General features: G+C 39.9%; 1 protein-coding gene across 2 annotated transcripts in view; it reads right to left on the bottom strand.

Moving 5' to 3' along the window:
* ELP1 (elongator acetyltransferase complex subunit 1) overlaps positions 1–20,023 on the bottom strand; it is a 53,638-nt gene that overhangs the window by 22,643 nt on the left and 10,972 nt on the right. For both annotated transcript variants that reach the window (XM_019734212.2, XM_074330799.1), the window contains 16 exons: positions 18,953–19,049; positions 18,505–18,595; positions 17,282–17,405; positions 16,275–16,368; positions 13,632–13,862; positions 12,328–12,498; positions 9,420–9,519; positions 7,412–7,594; positions 5,215–5,321; positions 4,785–4,888; positions 2,721–2,774; positions 2,522–2,627; positions 1,544–1,659; positions 1,098–1,171; positions 276–354; positions 108–187 (listed from right to left, as the gene is read on the bottom strand). In XM_019734212.2, the coding sequence (XP_019589771.2) occupies positions 108–187; positions 276–354; positions 1,098–1,171; positions 1,544–1,659; positions 2,522–2,627; positions 2,721–2,774; positions 4,785–4,888; positions 5,215–5,321; positions 7,412–7,594; positions 9,420–9,519; positions 12,328–12,498; positions 13,632–13,862; positions 16,275–16,368; positions 17,282–17,405; positions 18,505–18,595; positions 18,953–19,049 (1,811 nt within the window). The remainder of the gene's footprint in view (positions 1–107; positions 188–275; positions 355–1,097; positions 1,172–1,543; positions 1,660–2,521; positions 2,628–2,720; positions 2,775–4,784; positions 4,889–5,214; positions 5,322–7,411; positions 7,595–9,419; positions 9,520–12,327; positions 12,499–13,631; positions 13,863–16,274; positions 16,369–17,281; positions 17,406–18,504; positions 18,596–18,952; positions 19,050–20,023) is intronic.

The following is a 20,023-nucleotide window of genomic DNA, read 5'->3' on the forward strand; positions in this document are numbered from 1 at the left end:
AAAATACACAGAACAGTAATTTTTCTCCTCTATCTATGTGTTTGATTTCCTTAACTAAAAGAAAAAAATTATAGATACGATACTCATGAATTATTCAAAATACTTACTTTAATTCTGTGAAAAACAAATTAATATGATTTACAGAATCTATCTGTCTTATGAAGGTCTCCACATTTTCAAGAAACACCTATCCAAAAAAGGACAAAACATTTCAGTTCAAATCACATTAGCTTAAGTCTGAAGCAAGCTCGGGTGAAGCAAATTTAGAAAGTTACCTTGGGATTGTGGTCATGAATCAGATTGAGATTAATTCTCAGTTTTCTCATGCATTCAAATGCTTCTTTAAACATAAGTCTGTGAAGAGATAGAGAATGGACAGAAAAGTCATTTCACAAAAACTAAACTCCCTGGACCCTGCTCATTTTTATAATACAAACCAGTTATAGGTAGATTATAGACCAAATGCCAAGCAGTTGCTACTGAATTTCTATTCTGAAATCACCAAATGAAAAAAATCAGGTACCAGATTCATTTACCTTCTTAAAAGGTATGACTCAGTCATCAGGGCGGGTGAGGACTTCACCACATACAACAGAAAATCATCATGGCACTTAGGTCCACTTTCTTCTTTTAACAAAATGTTAATAATAACTTTTCTAAAACAAAGTTCCCCCATATAGATTCAGACAATGGGTCATTTACTTCACAACTGTGGCTCTGGCACTTTTGGGTCACAGGCCCCCCCCGCCCCATCAATGTACTGAAAGCTCTGGGCCTTCTGCCTGGATAAGTACACACACACACAGTCTGGCGCACAATTTTCCCGGGGCTCATAAGCCATCTAAAGGCCCCTCAGATCCCCTTAGGCTAGAAAGCTCTGTTTATATGATGAGCTTCATGATTCTTGCCGCTAGGAATGTGTACTACACCATGTGGTATTAAAATCACAGCGAAAAAAAAGCCTCTGAGAATATGATTGAGGACATCTGTAATGAAGGTTTTCAGACTTTTACGTTGTCAAGACTTTACTAGAACACTTACCATCTTCACACATAAGTCATAACAATAAACTAACTAGTCCTATACATGGTACTTACTTGTCTAGCCACTTCCGAACCTGAGCTAAAACCAGGGCTCGATGATGAACGACTTCTATGTTTCCCCGTGGCATCTTAAAACAAAGAAATCAAAACAGTAATATTTTCAATGAAACAGAAAACATTTAAATACCCAGGAGACATAACTTGACCTAACTTCCTAGAGAACTACCACAACGCAGTCAAATGAGCACACTTTGTTTGAGCAGAATCTTGTTGTGCTCAATACTTATTTTGATTTTCCAGAAAAGCTTCCCTATTAGCCTTACTGGGCAGAGTCTGCACGAACACTCCTTTGTATAAAGCTGCCAGAGGGCCTAGCAAGGAAAGGCTTTGTAATAAATTGTTACAAACGATAAGAGAGTCTACAATGCAATCTGCAAGAATTTGGTTTGGTACTGACTGCCAATTGACAATCAGAAACACAGCCTGGAAAATCAGCTTACCTGTAATATAAGCTTTGTGTCCTGGGGCACAACAGTGACAATGCGTGAGCCCCTCTCCACCTTCCGCAGAGTTTCCCCGTTAGACACATGACTGCTGCTCAGACCTGCCTGTAACGCTGAAGACACCAAGGGCTCAGCCTTAAGAATCATTTTCATGACAAGCCACTCTCCATTAACTGCAGCTAAAACTGCACATCATTTGAACTAGAAGACAGCAATTAACAACCAGGCTCCTTTGCTCTCCCACTCAGCCTTAAGACCATGTGCCTTTCTGACAAACAGTCTCATCCCTGGAACGTGCCCTTTCTCACAGACCCCTCATGCACATTCACACACACAACTTCTCAACTGATGGTGGACACCACGGGGAAGATTGGGCAGCTTCTCTATTTCTTAGCACCATCAGTAACACTACAATCGTATCAGTGAATGGTTCCCTGTTTGCAAGTGAGAAGCAAAGAAAATAAGTGCCATTTTTGTAATAAGGAAAACACACACACACACAGTGGGGTGGGGAGGACAGGGGGGGTGGAATAGAAGAAAAAATGGAGCCCATTTCCTACAAACCAAAAGATAATAGAGTCCTTCAGATGTACAATGGAGGGTGGCCACAGTGAGAAAAGGAAGATTACAAAGAAGTTAGACCATATTGCCAGTTTGGTATCTACATGGTAACTCAAAGTGAAATGTTAGTTATAAAATAAGATTTCCTGAAAATTTTTTGTTTAGCTTTTGGATATTCTGTTTAAGGAAGGATTTCCTTCTCTGGAAGTCTTTGCGAACTGGTGGAGAATGACTTGACTGAGATGTGAAGTTCAGACTGGGGTCTAAGTAAATGAACTTTAAAGGTCTTCTCCAGTCTAGGACTCCATGATAAAAAAGCCAAAGTCAGTGAAGAACTTAAAAGTCCTCAGGGCTTCAAAGAACAAAAGACATTAGAAGAGAACCTATTTTCTATTTTATACACTGAAAACTTACTTTTAAATGAAGTATCCCTCAGGCAAAAACACTGGCAGGTATGAGAATGGGTTGTCAACAATAAAAACTCATCATATACTGCAAATGATGTGATATTTGAAGCTACCTACAAGAAGGGAAGGGAGGCAAGGGGCAAAGTTAGCTTTATTACTTGGATCCAACCCTGAAAAGAATCCAGCACCAAACCAAGCTGTGATACCTCATTGTCATTGATGAAAAAGCGACACCTGTCAGTCAGACCAAGGACACATTCCTGCAAAAAAAAATAAAACTGAAATCACAAACAATTCTAACCAAACTAGCTAAACTTAACTTTTCTATTCTACAGTTTTATTGACCTGTGATTTCACATCTAAGTCTCTGCAATCAGAACTGAAATAGATATGCAAGATGTGGTTGGCCCAGTGCCAAAAGAAGTATGATACCACCAAATCCATCTGCAGGCCCTGTCGTTTCTATCTCCTCCATGTATCTCAAATACGAGGTATGATCACAAAATATGGTGAATGCTGCTGCCGAGTTCCATCCAACTCGGCCATCCCTGCCAGGCAGGGATCTTCAATACAGGAAGTGGTGCATGGAACCTTAGTAACAGTGTGTGACAAATTTCAAATTGTTAGTACAGTCAGTCGGGTGTGAGCTACGTTTGAGAGAAGGTGTGTTTTAAAGTGTGCTGTAAATCATCCTCCCTCGTGACAATGTTCCATGTCACACATCGCTTCTGGTACAGCAATTTCTGTCAAAAAAAAACTTTAGAGTGTTCCTCATCCACCTTATTCACTGGATCTGGCACCGTGCGACTTCTAGCTCTTCCCCAAAGTCAAAATGATTCAGGACATCGAGGCAGCCACGACAGCACAACTAAAGACACTCATAAAAGAGGACTTCAGAACTGTTTCAGAAAGTGGCAAGAACGATGGGATAAGTGTGTTCGAAACAAGGGGGAGTATTTTTTTTTTTAAAGATTTTATTGGGGAAAGGGAACAGGACTTTATTGGGGAACAGTGTGTACTTCCAGGACTTTTTCCAAGGCAAATTGTAGTCCTTTCAATCTTAGTTGTGGAGGGTGCAGCTCAGCTCCAGGTCCAGTTGCCATTGTTAGTGGCAAGAGGCGCAGCCCACCATCCCTTGCGGGAGTTGAACCAGCAACCTTGTGGTTAATAGCCTGTGCTCCAACCAACTGGACCAAGGGGGGGAGTATTTTGAGGGGGATTAATGGCAATGTGTTTTTCACTGTAATACATTTTAAAAACTGTAAACATTCGCCATTATTTTTTTGATCGTACATCACGTATCACCAGTCTGCCCCTCACTGCCTCCACACCAACAACCACTTCCATTCTCGTTCCTTTCCAAACTACTCTCCATTGGACAGCCAGAAAAACCTTTCAAACCATGAACCAGATCACAGACTCTGCTGATTAAAAATTATTAATAATTTTCCTATCTTTGTTACATTAAAAAAAAAATCCACACCCTTTCCTGTGGCCTCTCCCTAAGGCCCAGCCACACTGCTTCCATCCAGTTCCTTGAATAAGCAGAGCTCTTTCTTTCCAAACTCAAGGTGTGCACAGTTCCTTCCCCCTGGAACACTCTCCCTTTCTCAGGGATAGAGCTTGCTTTGTTCACATCTCACTACACACACCACCACTCAGAGCTTTCCCTGACCTCCTAAGTAGGTCTCCCCATCTTCACAGCTACCACCCTCTAATTAGCCCTCAGTACTCACTACCCTCTAACATCACACCCTGCTCATTTCCTTTATTTTCCTATCATCAGAGGAGATAATCACACCTCTATTGATAGATTTTAAAGTCCGGAAGAGAGGCATGAGACAGCTCTTTTGTTTTATAACAACTATCCTACCACTCACCACAAATATAGGTGTTTTAATATTTGATGAATGACAACCTACTAAATATTGTAGTCAAGATTACATTTCTGTTGTTTGCAAAAGGTATTTAGTAAAACTAACTTTGAATGTTCTGTACAACTGGGGATAAAAGTCTGCTAACTGCATTCTTCTATTTTTAAATTTGTACTTCCAAGACAAGGAATCAAGTAACTACTACGTGCCAGGCAATCTCTTCACCCCATTTCATACACGAAGAGGCTCAGGAAAGTGGGTAACTTCTCACTGTTGCCTTGAAATTTAGTAGAGACCCAGGTCCACCTCCAAAGCCCCAAACTCTTTCTACCTAATGCTCTCAGTTCCTGGGTCAGTGCTCTAAGTGGTAAGTTTTTCTATCCTGTGTTCACTTACCTCTCCTCCAATCATGGCCACTTCGGTCTGTGTGCATGGATGAGGAAATCGAACAGGAAATCCACCAGGGTTCTTCCATGGTTCAACAGCCAGAGAGGGTGACTCTGCAAGATTGGCAGATGAGGTTTACTACAAAGAGTTCACCTGCTCTTTGTAAAAAACTGTCACATTAATACTTCCTGAAACACTGAATACACAACTTGGATCACTATCCAAACATATTCTGGAAACTAATAAGGGTACTTCAGTTCATTAAAAGAGAAACTAAAGGTAGAAAACACCTGTCAATTCCATGCTATAGCTTAGGGTTTTCCCGGGTAGTTAAAAGACCTACCAATCAATGTGGCACAGACAAGATATAAGTCATGTTCTCAAGAATTAAACATCCATGTAAGTCATAAACACGCTTTCGTAACACTTCCATACTCACCCCAAAGGTACTTAAGTATCTGGCCACCAGCCAGCTGCAATGCTACTGACTTGGTCTTGGGACTGCAACATACGCTGATTATGACCCCATCTACTGTCATGGATGAACTGACAAAAATAAAAGGAAGGGGTATGAACACACCATTTTTCTCAAAAGTAGTGACATTTCACTGATTTTGCAAAACAGAAAAATTAGCAATTTCCCTTTGGTGCTGCCCTGCCCAATGCAATACAACATACACAAAAATACATACACATCAATACATATACACACACAATACTATACACACACACACACACACATACACGATGATAGCTGGATAAATTATTGCAACTGCAAGCCCAGGTAAAGCAATTACCTATCACGTGACACAATTTCCCACAATACAAGTAAGCTAAGAGTATATACTGTGAAGTCACCGTTCCTATTCTAGCAGCAACTCATTATAACTTATTGCAGGTTACTGCACTTTATTGCCTTCATTAGATATGCATGGTACCAATATTATTTCTGTCTTCTTAAAATACAAACTGCACTAAATAAAGCAGTGAATCTACAGGAAAATGAGAACACTCAATATCTGTATCACTATCATATTCATGTATGGAAATCTGTGGAAGGGGGGAACCTGTTATTGCCATTATATTTTTTCTGAGTCAATGAACAGAGAATAGACACATCTTAAAGGAAGAAGAGGTAGAGGTGAAAACAAACGGTGCCAATGCTAACATTTATTCAAAGTTTTTAACCAATCTACAAAATACTCAAAATATCCCCAATTTTGTGAGGATAAATTATCTGTGAGTAGATTAACAGAACAGACTGGAGCTAGACAAGCTGGGATTGGACCCTGCCTCCACCTGTGTGACTCAGGCAAGTTACCTAATGGCTCTGAGCCTTAGCTGTCTCAGCTGTAAAATGAGGGTCTAACAGTACATACTTCAAAGAGTTACTGTGAGAAATAAGGCAGTTAATACAGGTAAAGCACTAAGAAGTGCCTTTTACAAAGCACAAGCTGTAGTAAATGTGAGCTATTAAGAGCTATAAGCTGATTGAGGGACTTTATATTCCTCAAAGACATTCCTATTTTTATATGAACAGAATAGTCCATTTTGAGAAACAAAAGTCAAAATAGCAGAGAAGTATATTTTAAATTAGTTCCCATTTCCTTTACAGCAAATGAGGTAACTACATCTAGCTTTTTCTTCTACAAAGAATTTCAAATTTGAAGTAGATATTTGCATAATTTAGGCATTTCTAATGAAAATTGCTCTGTTTTTCAAAAGTAAGGCCCTGGTTAACTTTAAGTCCGATATGTAGTTGGAACATATTCTGCATCCAGATACATTCACAAAAAGCTTTTTAAAAATATGAAGTATCATGAGTCAAAAATTAGCAGTTAACGACTACATCAGAATATGTTTTATGTACCCAATAATAAAAGGTTCCTAATTTTGCAACAAGGGTTTTCAGAATTTAAATCTAACCAGCAACCTTTAATTACAAATGAATCTGGAGATTAATATCAATGCGATACCTAAGGTTCCAAGTTTTGACATTGGAAACCTAAGGATTTCCAAGCACTACTGTCCAGACAATGGTATCTACTGCACAACTGGGCTTGCATTATAGCAAACAGCACTGATTACCTAAAACCTATTAAATGACAAAGATGCAGTCAGGAGTCAAAATGAAACTCAGGGTCAGGGAGCAGTGAAATTTTAGCAAAGACAAATAGAGGAGACTAGTACATGTAGTCAAGTGCCAAACAATGTAAAGGAGACCAGCAGAAGCATTTTGAAGTCCCCACATCAAAATGAAGCACAGGTATACAGATCTTATAACTGATTTTAATAACTAACATAGGGCAATTAGAGCGGCTGATTATCATGGGCTAGCAGTCATTCCCTGCTGGAATGGAAGTACATGCTGAAGTACAATTTTTAATGCATCTTAAAATGTTCTGCCTCATCTCTTGGAATCTGTCATGTTTTTCACCACTTCTTGATACATTTTTAGCCTGTATTTTGACATGACTCAAAACAAGGCTCAACCTCTTGCTAACTATGTTTAACCAGGAAGCTACAGCCCCTGAATCTTGCTCACTAGAAACCAAAAAAAATCCAGTGCTCATAAAGACAAAAGCATAAGTCCATCGGCTTATGAATGTATACAATACAGGGAAGTGTCATAATACCTAATGTTGACCTGTCCTTGCTCGTCCTCCGTGTCGGAAGGAACCATGGTCAGATGGTGAATGACAGACTGTGGGCTGGACTGACTGTGGCTTATGGCCAGGAAAACGTCTTCTTGAATCCAGGTGAGAAGACTGAGCTTCAGTGGATTTACTTCTTCATCTTCACTATTCTCAAATTGAATCCTGTTTTAAATATTGAAGAATATCCAAGACATGAATAAACCTTTAATATCAGAGATTTTCCTGAAGGAAGAAAAAATAAACAACACCCTTATACAGTCCGCACCTAATTATTTGGAGGAACAAAACCTAAGGTGATGTCAAATACTAGAAAATCCAGAAATAACATTCGACTGGCTTTAAAATGTGTTTTTTCCATTTAATATTAAGTTCCTTACATTGAGATTTTTAGGTCTGAAGAGACTTCAGGAAACTGACTCCATGAGGAAGTTACCCAGGACCTGCGCTAATACAGCCCAGAAGGTTTCTGCTGTCAGCACATACCAAACCAGACTGCAGCAGACATCTGGATCTCAATAGAATCATCATTTCCTCAGCATCTCACATCAGAATGACTAACCAGCTTGGGTGATGGTTTCCCAGCCTCTGATGCCTTCCTTCTGTAGCATTTATAGTCCAGAGGAGGGCACTTTTGCCACCTCATGCAGGGACTCCTAATAGCTACTGCCTGCTCTAAGCCCAGGTGGCAGCAGACCCGCGGCACACAGAAGCTGGGTCACTAGCCGGGTCCCCCTCCTCACCCAGCTCTCCACGCCTCCATCTCTTCAGTGCACTCAGCCCCGCATAGGAGTGTTCCCACCGCTGGTTCTCATCAACAGTCTTCCGCCCACCACGCCCAATGTTCCCAACCCTTCTCTGCCAATCCTAAACCTAGCCCTTCTTCAAGAAGTATTCATGTCCTTCATGAAATCTTCTCTAGATGGCTTGAAGCGATCCTCTCGATCTTTTTTTATTCGTTTCAGGTGTATGACACACATAATGATTAGACCTTTACACACCTCACAAAGTGATAACCCCAAGTCTAGTACCCACCTGACACCATACATAGTTATTACAATACCACCGATTGTATTCCTATGCTGTACTTTACATCCTGTGGCTATATATATATTAATTATAGTTGACATTCAATATCATTTTATGTTAGTTTCAGGTGTACAACACAGTGGTTAGGTGCTATCCTCTCGATTTCTAAAAAATGGAACTAAATTGTCTCACACATTCTAATTAGATATTCATATGTACATTTGATAGTCACAGATTATTCATATGTATATTTATGAGATATATTGCATATATGCAAGAAACACATTATTACATTCAAATAACAAAAGTTATTTGTTCTATTCAGTTCATTATTCCTAGTAATTTACAATTAAATGCTCCCAGGAGGCAGAATGGGGCAGTAATCAAGAACAGGGGCTTCTTAAATAGAATAAATAGACTCAAGTCCTGGATTCTCACTTAAGTGGCATTATAATTACTCATTTGGCCTCTGGATCATTTTACACTGCCTACAGTGTACCTGAGGTCTTCAGTTATCCCCAATCACTTATAATATTGTTTCAATGGGAAAATGCATCGTGATTTCCAACCTGGGCGCCCACAAGTTTCGGAGTGTGGGCGAGGCATGAGGGCAGCCATGTGCGCACAGCCGAGACACCCTCCTCTATGGTAGCAAACACCACCACCCTGTCATCCTCGGCTCCATCTTCCCAACGTGATCTTCCCGGGGAGCGGGAGGTGGGGGGGCGTGGATTTCCGGCTGGCTTCTGCAGTGCGCTCTCCTGCTAGTTATCAGCACACATGGCATTCAGATAGGCAGGTAACTGGCTTCCCCAAACAGGATGAGAGACCAGGGCCCAGGAGTTGTATCTACTTGTTCCATTCAGCAACAGACACAGGATGACAAATGGGTGGGTGACTTTAGGACTGAACACTGGTTGTTTCTGCTCCCAGAGCTCCATGATAGTTAAGGGCCACCTACTTGTACCGCTTTTCCAGATGAGGTGTTTGAAGGGAAACTTTAAATCCATTTCCGCCCACAGCTCCCAGCTTCACTGTAGGGTCTGCACTTGGACTGTCACCTAAAAAGCAAAAACACAAATACTATCATAGTCAACTACAAACATTTCTCCTGACACTAAGGTTATAAGGTCCTGCATTTAATCGGTTCTAGAAGGCAAACCACTTTGCAAACAAAGCAATCGAAAATAACCACATCTCAATCTCTGTTTTCAATCTCTGCCTACCCTTGCAGACATAACCATAATCTGCTTTCCCCTTAATACTACACCCATCACAATCCTCACGGGGATTGGAAGGACTGCCCTCTGACCCAGTGCTATTTCCTCCCACTGTCCCACAACCATCTCTCAACAACCTCACATCCTTGACCAAAAGACATTCTTCTTCCATTCTTGATCCAGTTTATTCACCACACAGCAGCCAGTACAATCCTTTAAAAAATTAAGTCAGAATACCACAAACCCACTTCTCCTAGCGGGCCCATCCCCCTGCTCTCCCTATACCCAGGCCTTGCTTTATTTTTCTCCACAGCATTTGCCATCTGATAGATAATAACTTATATTTACTATCTTTCTCTCCAACTAGAAAATAAACTCCACAAAGGCCCGGACTAGAAAACAACCTGGCAAAAAAGAGACAATAAATATGAAGGTAAAAAAGGAGCAATACTCAGGCCACATTCAAATACCACCTTTGAAAATTTGGTATCTAATTTGTCTCCACCCAACTCAAATGTCCACTACTTGCCTCCAAATTGTTCATTCTTTCCTTTCAGCTTAGGCATTGAGCCCTTATGAGTATTCTGATCTGTCCATGCTCAGACTTCAAACTAGAATATTCTGACTTTGACCTCAACCTCCAATCTTTCCTCTTCGCATTCCTTTTGGTCTCAATAGAACACATTATTCCTCATCAGCCACTTGACTCCCTGCACAACCTGGACGCTGACGTCTGCTGTTCCTACACTAGCACTCTTGAATCTCTCACCAATCTGCCCTCTTACTATGCTCACCAGGCAGGTGCCTAATGCTGACATTCAACTACTTCAACTCCACGTAAGCTAGCCACCCAAGGGTCATCACTTGAAACCATTCCATGTGTGAAACACTAATCTCTAAGTCTGATGCTCTAATAAAGACTCCCACCTTTTTCCAGACTCTCTTATATCCAAACTCTCTACAACGTGCTCCTTAACTTCTCAGAGGCTTTCAGCTCCAGGATTTGGACAATCTTTCTCTTCTTTCCATTTCTACAGACACTACGCTGGCTGAAGCTCTCACCGTCTCCTACCTGCAACAGCCTAAGTGGTATCTCTGCCTCCAGGAGCTGACCCATGGCCTCCCCTACATATTGACGCCCGACCAATCTTCCAAAAGCAGAGCTCTCAACCTGCCCTATCTCATCCAAGGAGTTGTAAGTGTCAGTAAAATGAATGTAGGTGCTGTAGGATTTCCTTCTGGGGAGATGAAATGTTCTAAAATTGATTGTGGTGATGGCTGCAAAACTCTGTGACTATATTAAAAGACATAGAATTGCGCATCTTAAATGGGTGAATGGTACGAATTCAATTAAGTTTTTTTTAAGTGAGTGTAGAATAAAACATCCCGTACATTGTAAAGCGATACATAAATCAAGTTAGCATCATACAGTAAGCACTACAAAGCTTCTTCTACATTTGATTCTTTTTAGCCTCACAGAATCAACAGGAATACACCCAACTAGTAGTAGAGCACAGAATAGAGACAATCATTTGTTTACTTTTGATATTACTGGTTGATAGAAATCTACTTTGAAAAGCAGTTAATTTTTGCTTTTTCTGAATTGCCTAGACAATAAATACATTACTATGATTTTTTTAAAAGCTATCAAGAAAAAAAAGTTTAAGGAGGATTGTTACAACATTTTACAGAACGAAACTAAAATCAAAGAAGCTGGTGACATATCCAAGTACAGCAATTCCTCAATGTCGACAGATTCTGTGACTTTAAGCAAAACAATGTATAATGAAAACAATTTTACCACAGGCTCATTGATATAAATGAGAGTTAAGTTCCTATGGCATCTCGTCAACATGATAACATCAAAGTTACAATGCCATTGAACAAAATGAGGACATGCTGTAATATTAGTATAAACAGCAGGCTGTTGATTTAACAGGAAAATTGATAATCAAGCAGAGAATTCCAACAGGAATTAATTAATTTTGATTATTCTCTCCCAGCAGCTATCTAGGCTTTTTCTAACTAAGAATTCAAATGTTATTTGAAAACAAGGCTCCAGTGCCTTTTGCCAGTATAACTGATAACATGACCATAGAATTCACAACTAAAAACAAGTTTTAGATTTTTACAGTACATCAAGAAAACAACGAGAAACTGAGAGCAACGGATTGTGGAAGACAACTGGCTTAGAAGTGAGAACACTTGAGCTGGAATCCTTGTCCACTCTTGCTCAAGCAAATTGCAAACGTTCTGTCATTTCGTTCCCTTATCTATAAAAAAGGAAAACTCCATCTGTAATACAGCTCCAAGGAGGGCTGTGAGATCAACCGAAAATACGTGTAAAGGCAATGAAAACTGTAAAACATGTTAAAGGTATAATAAGAAACCGTCTTATTTCCAAGGTTGAATGTTATTCTCTAAAACAGACTTCAAGTCCAGTAATGCAAAAGGAGTAACTATTAGAAGCCAGAGTTAAGATCGAAGCCCTACGAAAAAACCCCACAAGCTAATTAAGTACCATATTAATAAAGACATTAATTATAAACTTCAACATTTTAGAAACACTAAAGCTACGACACCACCAAACTATAACCTGCTTTTTGTAGGAGGGATTCAGAACATCTTGATCACAGTTTTTGAACGTACCACATTTATAAACAGAAATCTGGTTACTGGCATCCAGGACAGCGAGGTCATTGCTCTTTTTGGGGTGTGCAGAGAACACGACTTGGTTCACAGGGTGTGGGAGCAGCAGTCGGTAGGTGCACATGGGCGGTGGAACTACACTCTGCCGGAAGACTGTCACCAATACCCGGTCTGCACGTGACAGAGAGAGGAGGAGGATTAGACACATTGATGTTCAATCTATAAAATAAGGCATCTGAACAGCACAGTGCCACTAACTAATAATGGTGCAGAAAATATACAGCAACTCTTAAAAACAGTTTCTGATGTTTTTATCACGAATAAGGTTAAACACTGTGTAAGGGGGAAAAGTAAGCATCATGGACTCTGTCTGTATCTGGCTGTTGTCACCTTCAGGCCTAGAGAAGTCCATTTTTGGACTAGAGGTTTCAGGTGCCAGTGGCTCGGCAAGAAGGTCAAGAGGTCAGAGTTCTAGCTTCAAACCTGCCACCAGGCCAGACTAAAACAAGGGAATCAACCCTTCAAAATCCTTAAAGCACTTCCCTATGTGTGGGTTTGGTAACAAGGCATATATTAAGTCCTCTGTACAAAACATGATTATAAAATCAGTATTATAACCACCACATAGAACATGAATTAGTCACCAACTCACATTACAATCTTGGAAGCAAGTTTTCCTTTCTGTTATCACCAATAAGTAAACTCTCTATCCAGGTGACAACTTTTGTCCCCAGTTTCCTGCCCCTCACCAAAATAAAAACAACAACAAAAACCCTCAACCGAATTATAAAACACCAAGCCAATCTTCATACTAGACAGAGAAGCCTTGTGACTTGAACTGAACATAACTGGAGAGGTATGTAATTGACAAGTATTTTATCAGAAAATAAAGCAACACAAGTGGAGTGATGCAAGGGTTAATATAAGTCTACGTCAGGGCAAAAGACAAGGCTAACACACCCAATGGTGCAACACTACTGGGTCCCCTCTACCCAGGGTCAAAATTTTCAATGTCTTCAAAGGCCGATGAGTAAATATGTGAAGGCCACCGATGCAGCACAACAGGGGGTGGGGGTGGGCAGGTGGGGGTGGGGGAGAGCAGGGACTGTGGATCTCGGAAGAGTACATGCCCCAACTATGCACATTCCCATTCAAACAAAACAACAAATAAGTCAAAATAAACCAAACAACCAAAACAACCAACCAAATAAAAATTCCCCATTGTTTTAATCACAGCACCACATCTGCAGGCATTGGGCTCAGGACCTCTTGCAGGCGCACAGACACCTTCTCCAGCTGCTTACTTCCATCAATGACAGCCACGTTTGCCATGTCACTTGAATTATCTCCCGAGCTCCGGTCAGTCGTCCAGTGCCAGTCATAGCAGAGGTAATGCCAGCCCTGACAGAGAACATGCAGCCGGTATGGCGTCACCGGGTCCCACATCAGAGAGACAATCTTGCTCTTCCCACAGGTGCTGAAGGGCAGACTTTGCTTGAGGTACCAGTGATAGTTTCCAACAGTCCAGAGCTGAACTGCGAGGGAAAACGAAAGGAAGGCCATCAGAGGCCAGAGGACCGGGTTTTGTACCAACCACTTGCTACAGGGGGATGGGGGTAATATTTTCTTTTTCAAATGACGGTTCCTGCTCAGCTTCTCCATTAAAATGATATTAATAATTTCCCATAGAAATAAAATGTTAAGCATCAATAAGGTCAGAAGCACATGTTTATTTTTGCCTCCACCTTCAAACTTTATAATCATGAGGATGCAAGGCTGCTAGGACAAGATTGTTGTAGGGATTTTTTTTTCCCCAAGAAGATTTAGAAAGCAGAAAATTGACAGATTAAAGTATTAAAACACTCAATCCAAGAGTATTGGACTAGCATCACTGTGTTCTATTAAGCTTAAGGTGCTTATTATTTTCTTGCAGATGCTTTGTCTACAATTATGTCCAAGGCTATCTGGTACTATGATGCAGCTGTCCGAGGGAGATTAGCAATATCCACGTTTTCCAATATCTATTAAAAAAGCAAGACCTAATCCTAGGGGTTGGGGGAAATAGGGAGATGTTGGCCATAAGGGTACAAACTTGCAGTTGTAAGATGCATGAGTTCCAGGGATCTAATGTACAGCACGGTGACCATAGCTAACAATACACTTGCAAGTTGCTATGAGAGTTGATCTTAAATGTTTTCACCATAACAACAAAAATGGTAATTCTATGAGGTGAACCTCATTGTGATAAACGTTTCACAATATATACATGTATCAAATCATACACTGTACATCTTAAACTTACACAATGTTGTATGTCAATTACATCTCGATGAAGCCAGGGGAAAAACCAACCTTTATTAAACACAGGAGACATATAAATGAAGACCTGGATTATATTAAGGAATTTTTTTCTTTAAACATTTCCCTGCTCACGAATTCTTAATTCAGTGATCACAACAAATCTAACCTAGTTCTCTAACCCAGCGATTACAATACTTCTGCCTGGTGGGGAGTTGAAACGTTAGGCCACGCGCTCATGCTCTGTAAAGACAGGCGTTGTGGCTCTGCTTGTGCAACATGGACCCTGAGCATATCCCAGAGCCGACCTTACACCAAGGCTCATCAGGCCACATGGTAAAAATCACCTGGACACCTTTTCATTTTTTTCATTAAATACTGACATATAGCCCCCCGTTCCCCCACAATGAATCCAGTGAGATGAGGCCTGGAAAGTGTTTGTTTTTTTCTAAAGGTGCAGCCAGGGTTGAAAGTTATTGGGTCGAATGAATGAATGAATGAATGAACGAACGAGCTTCTTAAATAACGTTTGAGTTAAAGAAAATGTTTTCTTGATTAAAAAGTTTGAAAGCCACTTAGAAATCATCAGGCAAATGAAGATTTATGAAAAAAAATTTCAATGCATTGCTGTTCATAACTGAAAATTACAAAACTTTAAATGTCTAACAGCATGGGATTTAATAAACTGTGGCACAAATCAATATCACATAGCCATTTAAAATGATGCAGATGGATATCTGGAATGGAAATACATTTCTGACAGTGGAAGAGCAAGGCATCAAACTGCATGTATCATACTTATATATTTAAAAATGAGATCACGGCTATACTGAGATATACACATAAAATCTGGAAGATGAGAAAATTTTAATAGCGATTATTACTGAATGACAGAATCACAGATTAACTTTTTCCTTCTCATATTTATTTTCTAATGTTTTCACCTATTATGCATACATTAAAAAAACACCTATTTACACAATTTAAAAGGTGTAACGATGATTCTTACTCATATCTAATCCAATCTTCCACTTCCACAGTGCAGTATTCCTTTAGCTAGTGTTTTGATTGCCTGCAGTAAACCATGTAAGAAGAGAATGATGACCTATAATGGTCAACTTTATATGTCAGCTTGGCTGTGCTATGGTTGCTTGGTCAAACCATAGTCTATAGGTTACTGGGAAGGTATTTTTGTAGATGTGATTAACATCTGCCATCAGCTGACTTTAAATAAAGTCAATTATCCTCCATAATCTGGGTAGGTCTGATGCAGTGAGTTAAAGGCCTTAAGAGTAAAGGTTTTCCAGAGAAAAAGGAATTATGCCTCAAGACTAACACAGAATCCCGCGTGTCTGCAGACTATAGATCTGTTCTATAAATTTCAGACTCACGACCAAAACGTCAATTCCTACTTGAATTTCCAGCCTGCTGGCCTGCCCTGATTCTGCTTCTTTAAAGAACCCTGACTGATAATATGACTGAAACCCATAAATAATCAAAACCTAACCCCTCCCCCGTCTCCACCTAGTCTCCTCAGCCATCTTTGATTCCACCACAGGACAAAGTAGAAGGGATAAGGGCGACTCCACACCCCACTACTTTCAAGTACTTTTATGGGGCAAAAGGCTGAGACCATACAGCTATCTTACCATAGCTTTTTAGAGCAGAATTTTCCTCCCTCTGAAGATCTTCCAACCAAACTGCAAGCACAGTGGAATCTGCATTCCAGAGCAGGTCATTTACCTAGTAGGGAAAAAAGATCTGTCATTGCTGTTTAACTACATATTTACTTCAAAATCTTTACGACAGCTGCATTCCCTGCCTCACAAGCCAAATAATCCCACTACTTGAGCTGACCCCTAGCAGTAAACTACTAACCTAGAGTTACTTAGCAAATCTGTGTAATATGTCATTATATGGCGAGGACTTCAAAAAATGCTTTATGGATAAAGATTAAAAGAGACAAGAGACAACTAAACGCAAGGTGACATTTTTAGACAATCAGAAATTTGAATATGGACTGGTATTAGATAACACTAAGGAATTATTACAAATTTTGTAGGATGTGATAATGGACTTGTGGTTTAACGTTCTTTGTTAGATATGAATATTGAAAATGATTTCTAGAACTAAAACCCTAGCAGATAAGATAAAAATACGTACGTGATAGATAAAAATAATTTTACAACATGCTGGTGTCTATTAAAAGTAATAGGTACATGGGAGTTCATTAACCTCTCAACTTTTAGTATATTTAAATTTTTACATAATTAAAGATTACCATTGATGTGTATCATCACCAGAAAAGATCCTAATGGCACACAAGCTGCTTAAGGTTTAAATATTATAAACGAAAAGTATCTTTATCACTGGAAGAATTACACTTTTGTCAAAATAAACAATAAAAACTAACATTCCTATTTCTTGTCTGTGTTTTATCTAGGGTGGGAAAGAAATGCCATCTCTTCTTTGCAAAATCTCTTCAGGAAAAATAATTTCTCTTTTTATAGAACAAAACAGTCAAGTTTTAAGAAGCCACTGTTTTTACTGCTATCTACTCTGAGGCTTCTATTTACACATCCATATCACACAGAAACCTTCTCTACAGCTGCGGAAAGTCCTCTAAATTTGACGGTGAGACAATTCAGGCACTTACCTTAACCTCATCTTTGAGGAAAGGAAGTGTAAAATGTCCATGGAGAAGCCCATTTTTCTCAAAAAACACAACATCCTGCTGGTTGGGTTTATCTTGTGTAGATGCAATCAAACTACCTGAAGGCCTTAAAGCAAACCCAGAGTGTTAGAAGGTCCAAAGGCGCACCTGGCCGGCTAAGAACAAGATGAAATTCAGAGAAACGAGTTTTTCAGCAAAAACAAAAAGGCTCCACCCAGGGAAGTTTTGCCCAATGTCTCTTTGTCAACAGTGACCCAATGGTGAGGGACTACAATAGCTGCCCAGAGGAAAGAGTGCCTTTTCCTAATTTGCTCAGACTCCATTTGCCCACAAAGCCTCACAGATTTAGACTGCAATTGGGTGACTTTTTAAAAAACTACTAAATTATTTAAACCATTCCATATAATGTCCTATAAAACTATAACCTATTTCTCCTTCAATTAGATAACTTCAGCAAATAGTCCATGCTCCGGTGGGTATTTTTAAAGACTTCTCAATCAACTGAAAACAACTCAGTCACCTCATCTTGTTCATATCTGTCTCTAGAGTTTTAATTCAGTACATTTTTTCCTTTTGCTCTATCATCCAAAGCCACTCAAACACTAGTGGGAAACAAGCTGTCTAAAACCTAGAGACCAAGTGGTTTTGCATACAACAGGTGCTACTGCAACAGAGGAGATATCTCTCGTATCTGGACTCAGGGCAGCCGCATCTCGCGTGCAGATTGTGACCGGCACGTGAGGACTGGGCCCAGAGGTGAACAGGCCTGAATGCAGCCTGCGTGTTCCTCAGCAAACAGATCCCCTCAGTATGGGGTAGGTGCAGAGGAAGGAAGCCCTCTTCCCAGCCCTCACAAAGCTCCACTGCCCCACGATGCTGTGTGGACTGAAGCTTCCCTTTTAAGCCATTTTCTGTCTTATACAATGGCTTCCTATAGGCCCTGCCCCTAACCTACAAAATGTGTGGGCCTTGAAATGGTGAGATCTGTGATGAAGCTCAGAATCTACTATTCAAACTGAAGTCAGTCTTCAGAGAACTAAAAAAAAAAAAAAGAAAGAAAGAAAGAAACATACAGGCTTACAGCCAAATGAGAAAAATTATCTTGTTGTGTTATATAAACATCTATATTCAACAGGTACCACCACCCCTACCCCAGTTCCAAGAAATTTTGAGGAATAAGTTATAAGATTTCTTCTCCCACTCACTTCCAAGCCAGAGCGGGACCCAGTCCTGCCACAGGCTCACTGGTTGACTGTAAAGCAAACTCTCGGTTCCACACTCTGACTTTCCGAGCCCCTGTGTAGTAGGTAGAGGGAAAAACACAAAAGACAAAAAACAAACACAAAGCATTATAGTAAATGTTGTAAAGTCAAAACTTTTCAGATACCTTCCTTATTAATAAAAACTATCATGGTTTTACAAAGCCAATTAGATTAATCTTATTAAAAATTTGTGTTCAATAGGTAGGAAGCTGGACCAGATGGCCTCAAACAACTCTTCTAATTCTTAGCTCTAAAGTCATTTAACATCTAAAGTACATATCTTTACCTCATATGTTTAATAAAACAACACCGCAGTGCAAAAAAATAGAAAACTTTCCAAAACTTAATCAGATAAAAAAATTTTTTGTTTAACTACAATTTATTTCCATACCTGTCTCTGGGCAAACAACACTCACAGCAAAAAACTGTCCATCGCCACGCCAGGTAACTTGTGGTTTATGGTCATCCCAGGGCAAAGCAGACTCATGCTAAAGGGAGAAAGAAACAAATGTTACTGGGGTCCTTCAATGGCCTAGAATCAAACAAGTCTCAGGCTACTAAATTGAAATCTTTTATATGAGGTTTAAGCTATCTAGAAAACCAGCTTCGTAGAATCCTCAGGAACTCTTCTAATAAAAGCATCCTTAGACCCAGAAATCATCAATAAAAAAGAACTTAAAACAAAAAAATCCTTCTCTGGGCATTAAAAAAAAAAAATTGCTCACCAAGCATGGTGACAGAGGAGAAGAGCTACATATCTAGATATTAAAAATAGCGAGTTGAGGAAGCCATCAGGTTAACTATGACAAGGAAATAAATGTTCTGTTTGCTTAAGTATGAGAGGGTAGATTTTATTTATTATATAAGCTTCAGAACAGTGCACAGAAGAGTTAAGAAGATGAGAGGAGGGTGGGTAGAGAAGAGCCAGAGGTAAGAGGCAGCAGCAGTGATGAAACCACAGAAGACTTCTGCCCTCTGCAGGACAGGAGGAAGAGGGGGTCTCCAGTGCCACCTACATATCACATTGTAGTGATGGGCTACATCAGAACGATGCTAGTGCCACAGCCTGCACAACAGGGACTAATACACCAGCAGCTCACAAGATTTATTCTCAACCAAACTGCCATATGGTCTAGAACACAAATGTCTGTTAGTGAAGGGAATGAGTTACATGGGATATAACGAGAGATAATTAAGGACGGACAATGTAAATGGCAGACAGTGTATAATTGATGCATTTATCCTAAAAGGGCAGCTCATGGAAATACCTATAAGATAAACACAATGCTTCCATTTGCTCAGGCCCGTATCTTGGGACCATCCTCAATTCCTCTCTCTCACACTCTACACCGGACCTTTTATCAATAAATCCTGTAGCTCTATCTTAAAAATGTACCCAGAAAAAAGTTGAAAACAAAGTGTTTCACCCAAGAGGAAAAAAACTACTATCTACATATGTCGG

This window comes from Rhinolophus sinicus, linkage group LG04 (genome assembly GCF_036562045.2).
Source record: "Rhinolophus sinicus isolate RSC01 linkage group LG04, ASM3656204v1, whole genome shotgun sequence".
NCBI lineage: Eukaryota > Metazoa > Chordata > Mammalia > Chiroptera > Rhinolophidae > Rhinolophus > Rhinolophus sinicus.